The 14095-nt window shown below is 40.0% G+C and overlaps 1 protein-coding gene across 2 annotated transcripts in view; it reads left to right on the top strand.

The window, feature by feature from the left end:
- Positions 1–14095, top strand: part of LOC115165051 (PDZ domain-containing protein 2) — a 185967-nt gene that overhangs the window by 85129 nt on the left and 86743 nt on the right. For both annotated transcript variants that reach the window (XM_029718081.1, XM_029718082.1), the window contains one exon: positions 11258–11780. In XM_029718081.1, the coding sequence (XP_029573941.1) occupies positions 11258–11780 (523 nt within the window). The remainder of the gene's footprint in view (positions 1–11257; positions 11781–14095) is intronic.

Here is a 14095-nt window from a genome sequence, read left to right as displayed (position 1 = left end):
TGGGTGGGGCTAAAGGCTTAAGAGGGTGTGAACGATGCTGAATGGGTGTAGACAAAGAAGAGCTCTCCAGTAGGTACCAAAACATTTAAGGACCATTTTCTCAAAAGTTTATCAACTTTCAAAGCAGAATTACCATCCCATGGTTCCTCAACTGTAGTGTCTGATATACCATTTTCTAGCTCTGAGTCTCTACTTTTTTCCAAAGTAAAAAACACCATTGCAGATTTTTCTGTACATAAGACCGAATTGAGCCGGTCGGTCACATTTGGGATGCAGTCTGAGTTGTTGTTGTTTGGTTTTTTACTGTGGCCCATTAGATTTTACAGCTGCTGAATTCCTTGCCTGCGCTGAGATCATGGGGCTTGTTTTTCTTCTTGTTTGTTTGTTTGTGTGTGTGTGTGTGTGTGTGTGCGTGCGTGAGTGCGTGCGTGTGTGTGCGCTGCAGGGAAAGGAGCTGCAGGTCGAGGCATTACCCCGTTTAGTCTAGCGCTGGTGAAATAACACAGGCCCAACACCATACTGGAAGGCAGTCTTCTGTGCTTTACATAATACTTTTGAAATGTGTTTGATGAAAGTTCTCGTTGGTGTCTGACGAACCAGTAGAAAAAAAACAACCACTGTACTGCACGGGGTGTGTGTGTGTGGGGGTGTGTGTGTGTGTGTGTGTGTGGGTGTGCCTGCATGTTGTGTGTGTGTGTGTGCCTGCATGTTGTGTGTGTGTGTGTGTGTGCCTGCATGTTGTGTGTGTGTGTGTGTGGGTGTGCCTGCATGTTGTGTGGGTGTGCCTGCATGTTGTGTGTGTGTGTGTGTGTGTGTGTGTGTGTGTGTGTGTGTGTGTGTGTGTGTGTGTGTGTGTGTGTGTGTGTGGGTGTGCCTGCATGTTGTGTGTGTGTGTGGGTGTGCCTGCATGTTGTGTGTGGGTGTGTGGGTGGGTGTGTGTGTGTATATGTGGGTGTGCCTGCATGTTGTGTGTGTGTGTGTGTCAGTGTGCCTGCATGTTGTGTGTGTGTGTGTCGGTGTGCCTGCATGTTGTGTGTGTGTGTGTGTGTGTGTGTGTGTGTGTGTGTGTGTGTGTGTGTGTGTGTGTGTGTGTCGGTGTGTGTGTGTGTGTGTGTGTGTGTGTGTGTGTGTGTGTGTGTGTGTGTGCGTGTGTGTGTGTGTGTGTGTGTGTATCAACCATACGTTTAGTTTGAGAGAGTTCCTGCCTAATCTTCCTGTGAAAACCTCTGGGGGAAATAACCCCCCTTCAACAACACACCAGATTACATGATATGGGGTTAGAGGGACGTTGAACATTCCTCCTAGAGATAAGTCTTTATGTACCCGCCTGCCTCTCCTATGCCACCCTTTTCCCTACATAGTGCTCTATTTTTGACCAGAGCCCTATGGACAATAGTCAACGGTAGTGCACTATAAAGGGGGCCATTTGGGACTGTCCAGTCCTAAACAGTTGCTATCTAACATCAGGACAGCCCTATTCCTCGTCCTGCGGTTGGTATAATGGTTTGAACAAGGCCTCGCTAGATTGTCATCAAATATGGACCAACCCTTTAGAAAAACAAAACCAAGATGGCAGACATTTTCAGTTCAATTTGGATCCTTCAAGTAAACGTTCAGTAAAATGCACAAGGTTGGTAGAAGATTGGATCAGAACATGGAAAATAACATGGATACCTGTTCATGTGTCTAACAAACAAACCCTTTTGTGCTTGTAGGCTTACTCACTCACTACTTTAAGAATACATTATCTGAAGGATAATAACAAAGTCCCAACTAGCATTCCAGGTGACTACCTCATGAAGCTGGTTGAGACAATGCCAAGACTGTGCAAAGCTGTCATCAAGCCGAAGGGTGGCAAACTTGGAAGAATCTCAAATATAAAATATATTTTGATTTGTTTAACATTTTTTGTTGTTGATTACTACATCATTCCATATGTGTTATTTCATAGTTTTGATGTCTTCACTATTATTCTACAATGTAGAAAATATAAAGAAAAATAAAGAAAAAAAACCCTTGAATGAGTAGGTGTGTCCAAACTTTTGAGTGGTACTGTATGTGTACACATATTGTCTAATAGATAGACCAGATGCTTCAAGAGAAAATAGCCTAATAATTGAAAAAGCATCTAATCAACAATGGCATTATTTTCACTTAACTCTGCAACTCTTCCAACTATTGACTGTGTTCACAACTGACAGCAGTTTGACACCAGTTTGACACCAGTTTGACACCAGTTATTTTAACTGTAATGCAGTTGATTGGTGACGATGACATGAACATGTGTTGGTGTTGACATCAATACTATTATACTCAGATTTTTACCTCCAACATAGTGGGAAATACAAGTACAAACAATAGCCTGAATGAAATTAAATTGTATTGGTCAAATACACGTAGCAGATGTTATTGCGGATGTAGCGAAACGCTTGTGTTTCGAGCTCCAACAGTGCAGTAAATATATTGGCTGAGCTCCTATGTCAAGTGGTAACGGTGTGGCTCAGTTGGTAGAGCATGGTGTTTGCAACGCCAGGGTTGTGGGTTCGAATCCCACGGGGGACCAGTATGGAGAAAAAAAAAAAAAATGCCGTACGGCCACTGCAAAATGTCAGATTGACCATAAAATCGGCTTTCATTCCGAATGGTTAAAGTTTTGGGAATAGGGTTAAAACCAAAAAAAAGAGAAGAAAAAAAGACTGTGTCCACGACTGGGATCGAACACACAACCTTCTGATCAAGAGTCATGGGACAACGTAAAACCCAACCCTTCTTGATGGTAATAACTCTCACTGCTGCCCCTAGTGGTCAGGTATGGAAGGCATTTCCCGCCGTCCCCAGGACATGGATAGATGTCCAATTCTGAAGGTCAATCTTGAACAACCTGGCTGATAAATAATAATTGTATTGTTAACTCGTATAAACAGAGCTAGTAATTGTATTTTTAACTCATATAAACAGAGCTAATAATTTTATTTCTATGTTTAAACCATCTTTTTAAGATGCTCTTGAAGACGGCCTTTGCTCAGTAAACATAACACAAGGTAGTCGACACACAGAAGTAACACATCATCGACCGTATTGTGGTTGCCGTGGTCGGCACGCTAGGCCCTACGACATGGCGGTGAATAGATGGATGATCTGGAGGGACGGAGGGTTCATCAGTATCACGAACAGCCAAGAGGCATTGAAGGAGGAGGGTTGTTGAGATATTAGCAAAAGGCCCCCCCCCACCACCCTTCTCATCACCTCTCAGTCAGTGCTGCTCCAAGAACACACTCGTCATCGTTCAATGGAAACAACACAATGAGAATAGAATTTACTATAGAAGCCAGTTGAATATTTTTTTTAGTAAAAAATGTATTAAAACATTTATAAAGATGAGGTTCCCTCAATGATGGTGATGGCAGACACCCACCCCCACCCCCCATGTTCAACCCATGTTATATGATGATGATTAATTTAATGTGAAGTCAGTAACGTCACATGATGAGGATGTTTAATTTAATGTGAAGTCATTAACGTCACATGATGATGATGTTTAATTTAATATGAAGTCATTAACGTCACATGATGAGGATGTTTAATTTAATGTGAAGTCATTAACGTCACATGATGAGGATGTTTAATTTAATGTGAAGTCATTAACGTCACATGATGAGGATGTTTAATTTAATGTGAAGTCATTAACGTCACATGATGAGGATGTTTAATGTAATGTGAAGTCATTAACGTCACATGATGAGGATGTTTAATTTAATGTGAAGTCATTAACGTCACATGATGAGGATGTTTAATTTAATGTGAAGTCATTAACGTCACATGATGAGGATGTTTAATTTAATGTGAAGTCATTAATGTCACATGATGAGGATGTTTAATTTAATGTGAAGTCATTAACGTCACATGATGAGGATGTTTAATTTAATGTGAAGTCATTAACGTCACATGATGAGGATGTTTAATTTAATGTGAAGTCATTAACGTCACATGATGAGGATGTTTAATTTAATGTGAAGTCATTAACGTCACATGATGAGGATGTTTAATGTAATGTGAAGTCAGTAACGTCACATGATGAGTAGATTCTCTAAATGTGTACATTCCCATCTCCAGGAAGTTGTTAGGTTTAGGTTCAAGGAAGCCACCACAATGTTCTCTCTCTCTCTCTCTCTCTCTCTCTCTCTCTCTCTCTCTCTCTCTCTCTCTCTCTCTCTCTCTCTCTCTGCTGAATACAGTAGCTCTTTCTATAATCTTTCTCTCCATTCTGACACTGTTGATGTAGTCTTTTAAATATTTTTTTTCCCAAATTCCCCCAAAAGGATTTGCAGAGAGACAGTCTGTCAAGGAGGTTTTTCCAGCTGTTTTCAAAAGTGTTTATTTTCATGTTTATCTCTCTCCCATTTGGTATTGTTATTGGGTTTGGCCCATCTCTCCATCGTCTGCTGTCCCAGTCGAGGATGTAAGCAAACGTTTTGCTGATGTGGTTTGCATCAGCCAGCGCATAGCTAGCTGTCAAAGTTGCCAGTCAGGACATTGTCTGTACTACGCTAGAGAATAGCTGCGCGGTGGTCTTTATTTCTGCTGTAAGTCAACCTCTCAGTCACAAACTATGAGAGACAACTGCACTCAGCCACTATTTCCGTCTACAATGAATGAAGTCAACTTTTTTGGGGGGCTGTAATTCCACTGCATCACAAACGAGAGAAGCCGTGTGTTTGTTAACAACCGTACTCAGTCACCGTGTGGGGAAGGGAATAGACTCATTGTCAAAATGTCACTTTTCAGACGGACAAACCGAGCTGATCTTGGGACCGAGGGACTTCTTTTGACAGGTGTGTCTTCTCTTCCAGTTTGTCTCCCGAACAGAATCCAAGGTGTGAACTTAATGATGATGATCCACCTCTTGGAACAAAAAACATTGTTTATAACGAAGCCTCATTTAAAGGTGGAGCGTTGTCACGGTAATACGTTTTCCTGACCTCCCCCTGACCTCTTTGTGATGTAGAGAGGACATCCAGACGAACGATATAAAATCTTGTGCTTGTTTTCTATTGCACTGTTTTGTTTTGTTTATTTTTTTATGATGACTGACTAACTTCTATAACTTTACTGACTCATTCACCTCTGAATGGAGTGGAATCAAGTCAGTTTTTTACAAGGGCTTTATAACGCATTATAGGGCTTCATATGGTGTTATAATGCTTCATAAGCCTTTAAGGCTTTACCCTGTAATACTAGCCAGTGTGGGTATGATCTAACTCTCATTAAAACCAGTATGATTGTGATCTAACTATCATTAAAACCAGTATGATTGTGATCTAACTCTCATTAAAAACCAGTATGATTGTGATCTAACTATCATTAAAACCAGTCTGATTGTGATCTATCTCTCATTTAAACCAGTATGATTGTGATCTAACTATCATTAAAACCAGTATGATTGTGATCTAACTCTCATTAAAACCAGTATGATTGTGATCTAACTATCATTAAAACCAGTATGATTGTGATCTAACTCTCATTAAAGCCAGTATGATTGTGATCTAACTATCATTAAAACCAGTATGATTGTGATCTAACTCTCATTAAAACCAGTATGATTGTGATCTAACTCTCATTAAAACCAGTATGATTGTGATCTATCATTAAAACCAGTATGATTGTGATTTAACTCTCATTTAAACCAGTATGATTGTGATCAAACTCTCATTAAAACCAGTAGGATTGTGATCTATCATTAAAACCAGTATGATTGTGATTTAACTCTCATTTAAACCAGTATGATTGTGATCTAACTCTCATTAAAACCAGTATGATTGTGATCTAACTCTCATTAAAACCAGTATGATTGTGATCTAACTCTCATTAAAACCAGTGTGGGTATGATTGTGATTTTAACTATAATTTTCCTCCGTAGTTGTGTTGTGTGCATTGGGGAAATTGGTTATGGTGGCATTATGACTATGCCTTGGTCTATCAGCAAGAATCCTCTGTACATTTATTAGCTCAGTGCAAGCAGTGCACTGCAGATTTCCTTATTCCGCTGTACAGTTAAACCCAACTCTACCTTGTTTTCAGGATTTGTTTTTTGGGGGCCTAGCTCCTATTTTCTCTAACCTGTATACCAGAAACACACCTGGAAAAGCAGTTATAACTTAGAGGAAGAGAATTACAGCTGTGATTATCCATCATCATGCGGTGTAGTAAAACACACAAGCCCCTGATCAGGTTAATGTGTAACTGGAATAAAGATACACGGACGGACACGCACACACACACACACGTCTGCAAATTACTTTCAAAGTCAGACAGAAGTAACTGCAGTTACAGATGTAGAAGAACTTTAAAACATGTAGTGTATTTGAGGTTTAAAACGACTTCTGAAATTTGTAATGTCCACTTTGAAATTTCAGACTTGAAAACCAAACACTGTATTCCACGGTAAGAACATCCTACCAACGGTCCAGCATGGTGGTGGTAGTGTGGTGGTTTGGGGATGCTTTGCTGCCTCAGGACCTGGATGACTTGCCTTAATAGAAGGAACCATGAATTCTGATCTGTATCAGAGAATTATACAGGAGAATATCAGGCCATCCGTCTGTGAGTTGAAACTGAAGCCCAGCTGGGTCACGCAGCAAGACAATGATCCAAAACACACAAGCACTTCTACATCAGAATGGCTGAAAAGCAACAAATATAATGTTTTGGAACGGCCTAGTCAAAGTCCAGACCTAAACAACATTGAGATGTTGTGGCAGGACCTGAAACGGTTAGTTCAAACCCACAAATGTTGCTGAGGTACAGTAGTTCAGCATGGAAGAGTGGGCCAAAATTCCTCCACAGTGATGTGAGAGACTGATTAGTAATTAGGACGTCATTGTAAATAAGAATTTGTTCTTAACTGACTTGCCTAGTTAAATAAAGGTTAAATAAAGGTTAAATAAAGGTTAAATAAAAAACATGAAGTATTTGTTTGCGGTCATTGCAGTTAAAGGTGGCACAATCAGTTATTGAGTGACAAAGGGGCATTAGGTGTTGCATAACTTTGTTAATTAAATAAATTAAATAAGTATCGCATTTTCTGTTATTTGTTCATTTGTCTAATGTCAGGTTCCATTTATCTAATATCAGGTTCCATTTATCTAATATCAGGTTCCATTTATCTAATATCAGGTTCCAATATCTAATATCAGGTTCCATGTATCTAATATCAGGTTCCATTTATCTAATATCAGGTTCCATTTATCTAATATCAGGTTCCATTTATCTAATGTCAGGTTCCATTTATCTAATATCAGGTTCCATTTATCTAATATCAGGTTCCATTTATCTAATATCAGGTTCCATTTATCTAATGTCAGGTTCCATTTATCTAATATCAGGTTCCATTTATCTAATGTCAGGTTCCATTTATCTAATATCAGGTTCCATTTATCTAATGTCAGGTTCCATTTATCTAATATCAGGTTCCATTTATCTAATGTTATGTTCCATTTATCTAATATCAGGTTCCATTTATCTAATGTCAGGTTCCATTTATCTAATATCAGGTTCCATTTATCTAATATCAGGTTCCATTTATCTAATATCAGGTTCCATTTATCTAATGTCAGGTTCCATTTATCTAATGTTAGGTTCCATTTATCTAATGTCAGGTTCCATTTATCTAATATCAGGTTCCATTTATCTAATATCAGGTTCCATTTATCTAATGTCAGGTTCCATTTATCTAATATCAGGTTCCATTTATCTAATATCAGGTTCCAATATCTAATATCAGGTTCCATGTATCTAATATCAGGTTCCATTTATCTAATATCAGGTTCCATTTATCTAATATCAGGTTCCATTTATCTAATGTCAGGTTCCATTTATCTAATATCAGGTTCCATTTATCTAATATCAGGTTCCATTTATCTAATATCAGGTTCCAATATCTAATATCAGGTTCCAATATCTAATATCAGGTTCCATGTATCTAATATCAGGTTCCATTTATCTAATATCAGGTTCCATTTATCTAATATCAGGTTCCATTTATCTAATGTCAGGTTCCATTTATCTAATATCAGGTTCCATTTATCTAATGTTATGTTCCATTTATCTAATATCAGGTTCCATTTATCTAATGTCAGGTTCCATTTATCTAATATCAGGTTCCATTTATCTAATATCAGGTTCCATTTATCTAATATCAGGTTCCATTTATCTAATGTCAGGTTCCATTTATCTAATGTTAGGTTCCATTTATCTAATGTCAGGTTCCATTTATCTAATATCAGGTTCCATTTATCTAATATCAGGTTCCATTTATCTAATATCAGGTTCCATTTATCTAATATCAGGTTCCATTTATCTAATGTCAGGTTCCATTTATCTAATGTCAGGTTCCATTTATCTAATATCAGGTTCCATTTATCTAATGTCAGGTTCCATTTATCTAATATCAGGTTCCATTTATCTAATGTCAGGTTCCATTTATCTAATATCAGGTTCCATTTATCTAATGTTATGTTCCATTTATCTAATATCAGGTTCCATTTATCTAATGTCAGGTTCCATTTATCTAATATCAGGTTCCATTTATCTAATATCAGGTTCCATTTATCTAATATCAGGTTCCATTTATCTAATGTTAGGTTCCATTTATCTAATGTCAGGTTCCATTTATCTAATATCAGGTTCCATTTATCTAATATCAGGTTCCATTTATCTAATATCAGGTTCCATGTATCTAATGTCAGGTTTTGGTTGAAGATCTGATAACATTCAGTATTAAAAATATGCAAAAATTTAGAAAATCATAAAGTGGACAAATACTTTCCACAGCACTGAGTAGGTATTAATATAGTATTAACAATAGCCTGGGCTGAATAGGTATTAATATAGTATTAACAATAGCCTGGGCTGAGTAGGTATTAATATAGTATTAACAATAGCCTGGGCTGAGTAGGTATTAATATAGTATTAACAATAGCCTGGGCTGAGTAGGTATTAATATAGTATTAACAATAGCCTGGGCTGAATAGGTATTAATATAGTATTAACAATAGTCTGGGCTGAGTAGGTATTAATATAGTATTAACAATAGCCTGGGCTGAGTAGGTATTAATATAGTATTAACAATAGCCTGGGCTGAGTAGGTATTAATATAGTATTAACAATAGCCTGGGCTGAATAGGTATTAATATAGTATTATAAATAGCCTGGGCTGAGTAGGTATTAATATAGTATTAACAATAGCCTGGGCTGAATAGGTATTAATATAGTATTATAAATAGCCTGGGCTGAGTAGGTATTAATATAGTATTAACAATAGCCTGGGCTGAGTAGGTATTAATATAGTATTAACAATAGCCTGGGCTGAATAGGTATTAATATAGTATTATAAATAGCCTGGGCTGAGTAGGTATTAATATAGTATTAACAATAGCCTGGGCTGAATAGGTATTAATATAGTATTAACAATAGTCTGGGCTGAGTAGGTATTAATATAGTATTAACAATAGTCTGGGCTGAGTAGGTATTAATATAGTATTAACAATAGCCTGGGCTGAGTAGGTATTAATATAGTATTAACAATAGCCTGGGCTGAATAGGTATTAATATAGTATTATAAATAGCCTGGGCTGAGTAGGTATTAATATAGTATTAACAATAGCCTGGGCTGAGTAGGTATTAATATAGTATTAACAATAGCCTGGGCTGAATAGGTATTAATATAGTATTATAAATAGCCTGGGCTGAGTAGGTATTAATATAGTATTAACAATAGCCTGGGCTGAGTAGGTATTAATATTGTATTAACAATAGCCTGGGCTGAGTAGGTATTAATATAGTATTAACAATAGCCTGGGCTGAGTAGGTATTAATATAGTATTAACAATAGCCTCGGCTGAATAGTCATGGTGTTTGGCATACTGCTGCTTTCCTCGTTAGGCTACCACGTCTCTTCCTGTCTTAAGCAGCTGTTTTGCTTTATTCTTTGACAGTCTCTCTCTGATCATGTTTTTAAAAGTTATCAAATCACGTTGGCTGGTATCAAACTTTGCTGTGGCTGGGGTCGTGGAAGCTCTGTCGGCACGGTGATTTGAGCTGTCTGTTTGGCCAGCGCGGTATAGGCACACTCGATTTAGCCACAGATCTCTCGGTCCGAGTTTGTCTTTTTAGACAAATTAAATGGTTCAAAATGGGGACACTTTGCCTACCCAGTAATCTAGTTCACCTACCGCCAACAGGGCTTCTGAATCAAGTTCACCTACCGCCAACAGGGCTTCTGAATCTAGTTCACCTACCGCCAACAGGGCTTCTGAATCTAGTTCACCTACCGCCAACAGGGCTTCTGAATCTAGTTCACCTACCGCCAACAGGGCTTCTGAATCAAGTTCACCTACGGCCAACAGGGCTTCTGAATCTAGTTCACCTACCGCCAACAGGGCTTCTGAATCAAGTTCACCTACCGCCAACAGGGCTTCTGAATCTAGTTCACCTACCGCCAACAGGGCTTCTGAATCTAGTTCACCTACCGCCAACAGGGCTTCTGAATCTAGTTCACCTACCGCCAACAGGGCTTCTGAATCAAGTTCACCTACCGCCAAACAGGGCTTCTGATCTAGTTCACCTACCGCCAACAGGCTTCTGAATCAAGTTCACCTACCGCCAACAGGGCTTCTGAATCTAGTTCACCTACCGCCAACAGGGCTTCTGAATCTAGTTCACCTACCGCCAACAGGGCTTCTGAATCTAGTTCACCTACCGCCAACAGGGCTTCTGAATCTAGTTCACCTACCGCCAACAGGGCTTCTGGATCTAGTTCACCTACCGCCAACAGGGCTTCTGAATCCAGTTCACCTACCGCCAACAGGGCTTCTGGATCTAGTTCACCTACCGCCAACAGGGCTTCTGGATCTAGTTCACCTACCGCCAACAGGGCTTCTGAATCTAGTTCACCTACCGCCAACAGGGCTGATGATTTACACTGTTAATATGCTTCTCACTTATTCTGACATCTTTTCTCCTCCATCTCCTCCATCTCCTCTCCTCTCCATCTCCTCTCCTCCTCCTCTCCATCTCCTGTCCTCCTCTTCTCCTCCTCCTCTTCCTCCTCTCCTCTCCACCTCCTCTCCTCCTCCTCTCCATCTCCTGTCCTCCTCCTCTTCTCCTCCTCCTCCTCCTCTCCTCTCCATCTCCTCTCCTCCTCCTCCTCCTCTCCGCCTCCTCTCCATCGCCTGTCCTCCTCCTCTCCTCTTCTCTACAGTTACCTGGCTGACCAGTGCTGGAATGGAGGCTGCATCTACCTGATCATGCTCCGGAGGATCAAACGTAAAGCCCCTCTCCCTCCGTCCAATGGAAACAGCACCAGTGGTGTCTCCGCCCACTCTCTGGATGACCTGAGCGGCGTCTCCTCCGAGACTCCCAGTAGCCTGCCGATGCAGAACGGCGATGGCAAACGTTTGCGAAAGTTCGGCGTCATCTCCCGGTCGTCGTTAAATCGTGATAGTTCAGACGGTAAGGACGGTAGCTGTGACGATGGCGGCAGGGAGACGCTGGAGAATGGTTACCACGGCTACAGAGGATCCACGGTATCCATGGAGATGGAGGTCACGCCCCCTGAGGGGAGACCAGGAAGGAAGGATGAGGGACCCATGGCTGTCCTGCCCCCTCTAGCGATCCCCCGTAACTTGCTGAACATTGGAGGGACCGCCACCCTGCCGAACCGCTCCCACAGGGCACTGTCAGAACACAAGACAGAGTCATTCAGCAGTGATACCTCCAGTCAGGTAAGACAGACAGTCTCTAAGCAGTGATACCTCCAGTCAGGTAAGACAGACAGTCTCTAAGCAGTGATACCTCCAGTCAGGTAAGACAGACAGTCATTCAGCAGTGATACCTCCAGTCAGGTAAGACAGACAGTCTCTAAGCAGTGATACCTCCAGTCAGGTAAGACAGACAGTCTCTAAGCAGTGATACCTCCAGTCAGGTAAGACAGACAGTCATTCAGCAGTGATACCTCCAGTCAGGTAAGACAGACAGTCTCTAAGCAGTGATACCTCCAGTCAGGTGTCGTGTCTTTGGCTATGCCGGATTAAGTGATATGACATGCTAACTTATAAAATTATTTCTCTGTAATTAATATTACCTGATTAAGCTAATCATGTAAATGTAATTAACTAGAAAGTCAGGGCACCACAGAAGAACGTTTATAGAGCTGTTATCTTCCGAATAAAATACTCTTAAAATACTTAGTAATATTTTACATCGATAGCAGTCAATATTAACCCTTATCTTCTTTTCAGTCTCATCATGAAAGTTGTAAATTCTTGGTTATCTTCACGAACCCTGGCTAACAAGTTGAATCAGCAATACAAAATTGGGTTTAATTATTTATTTACTAAATACCTAACTAATCACACAGAATTACAAATACACAGAATACAATGATGTCATACAGAATTCGCCCTGGTGAACGGAGCCTGTATCATGGCTGGTTACACAAAGGAAAGGGGGGTTGGGCTTGAATGAAAGAGCGGGAAGATTTAGGAACAAAGAAACAGCAGCTATGCTATCGTAAATACATTATCTTATGCATTCTAAATTACCGCCCATTTGGAAAAGGAAAATGCAATAAATATTTACTCTGAGCTGCGCTTCGGTAGATTGGTCGTAGATGCTGGCCGGGTTGGCCACCAGATCTTCCTGTAGTGGTAATGGATACATGGTGGTATCTTCGTCTGGTTGTTAGACTGGATCCGTCGTCCGTCCTTTCCTAGCCCACGTTAGCAGCGGCTAACTCAACGGCTAGGAAGTATCACTTCTGTAGTGAATAAGCTCAAAGTTCATACCAGTTCATACCATAGCTCACGCCGAGGTTGGCTTAGTTCTGTCCTTGATATGGTTTAGTTAACATGTCTGTCCTTCTAACGTAGAGGCTGCAGTCCTCACGTACTGGAACACCGTGAATGTCTTTTCGTCAAAGACTTATATAGTGGAGAGGAGGGAAGGAGGTGTTTCATCGTTTATAACCCCATGTCTCTACAAAGGGTTGGGCCACTGATCGGCAGGGCACTTTCCTTATGAAAACCCAATTCTCTCATTTGGAAGCTAAAATTACATTTAATCTCCTAACAAACAATTTCAATATCAAACATTTCAATTGCATAACAATTCCATGTGACTCTGATAACTAGAGGGTGTATACTTTTTCAGGTAAAGTTTATGTCGTCCTGTCATCAATCATAATGTCTCAGATAACAATGAACTGACATACATACTCATTACGTTATCAAGCATATTTCCAACTGGTTTTATTAACAAAAGATGGTTCCTTTCCCTATTTGTTTGATGTTCCCAGACTCTCTATATTTAACACAGGCTATTCCAGTCCTTCAGTAGGGTCAGAGAGAGAGGGGAAGGGAGAAGGTATTTATGGGGGGGTCATAAACCTTACCCACAGGCCAACGTCATGACACAGGTAAGACAGACAGTCATTCAGCAGTGATACCTCCAGTCAGGTAAGACAGACAGTCATTCAGCAGTGATACCTCCAGTCAGGTAAGACAGAGCACTCCATGGAGAGACATGGGTCCAACACATTGGTCAAATGGAGTTGCTTGATTTAGTATATTTATTATAGAGGAAACCAAGTCTAGATTTAACTTGGTACGATGGAACCATTGCAATAGTAAAAGATCACAACTCATAAGCTAAATTAAGTGCAAAGTATTTGACCCCTACAGTGCCTTAGGAAAGTATTCAGACCCCTTGACTTTTTCCACATTTTATTACGTTACAGCCTCATTCTAAAATGGATTAAATAGTTTTTTCCCCTCATAAATCTACACACAATACACCATAATGACAAAGCAAAAAATTACAAATGTATTAAAAATAAAAAAACTGAAATATCACATTTACATAAGTATTCAGACCCTTTGCTCAGTACTTTGTTGAAGCACCTTTAGCAGTGATTACAGCTTTGAGTCTTCTTGGGTATGATGCTACAAGCTTGGCACACCTGTATTTGGGGAGTTTCTCCCATTCTTCTCTGCAAATCCTCTCAAGCTCTGTCAGGATGGATGGGGAGTATCGCTGCACA

Source organism: Salmo trutta, chromosome 27 (genome assembly GCF_901001165.1).
Source record: "Salmo trutta chromosome 27, fSalTru1.1, whole genome shotgun sequence".
Classification (NCBI taxonomy): Eukaryota; Metazoa; Chordata; class Actinopteri; order Salmoniformes; family Salmonidae; genus Salmo; species Salmo trutta.
This window is presented reverse-complemented; position numbering and strand designations above follow the sequence as displayed.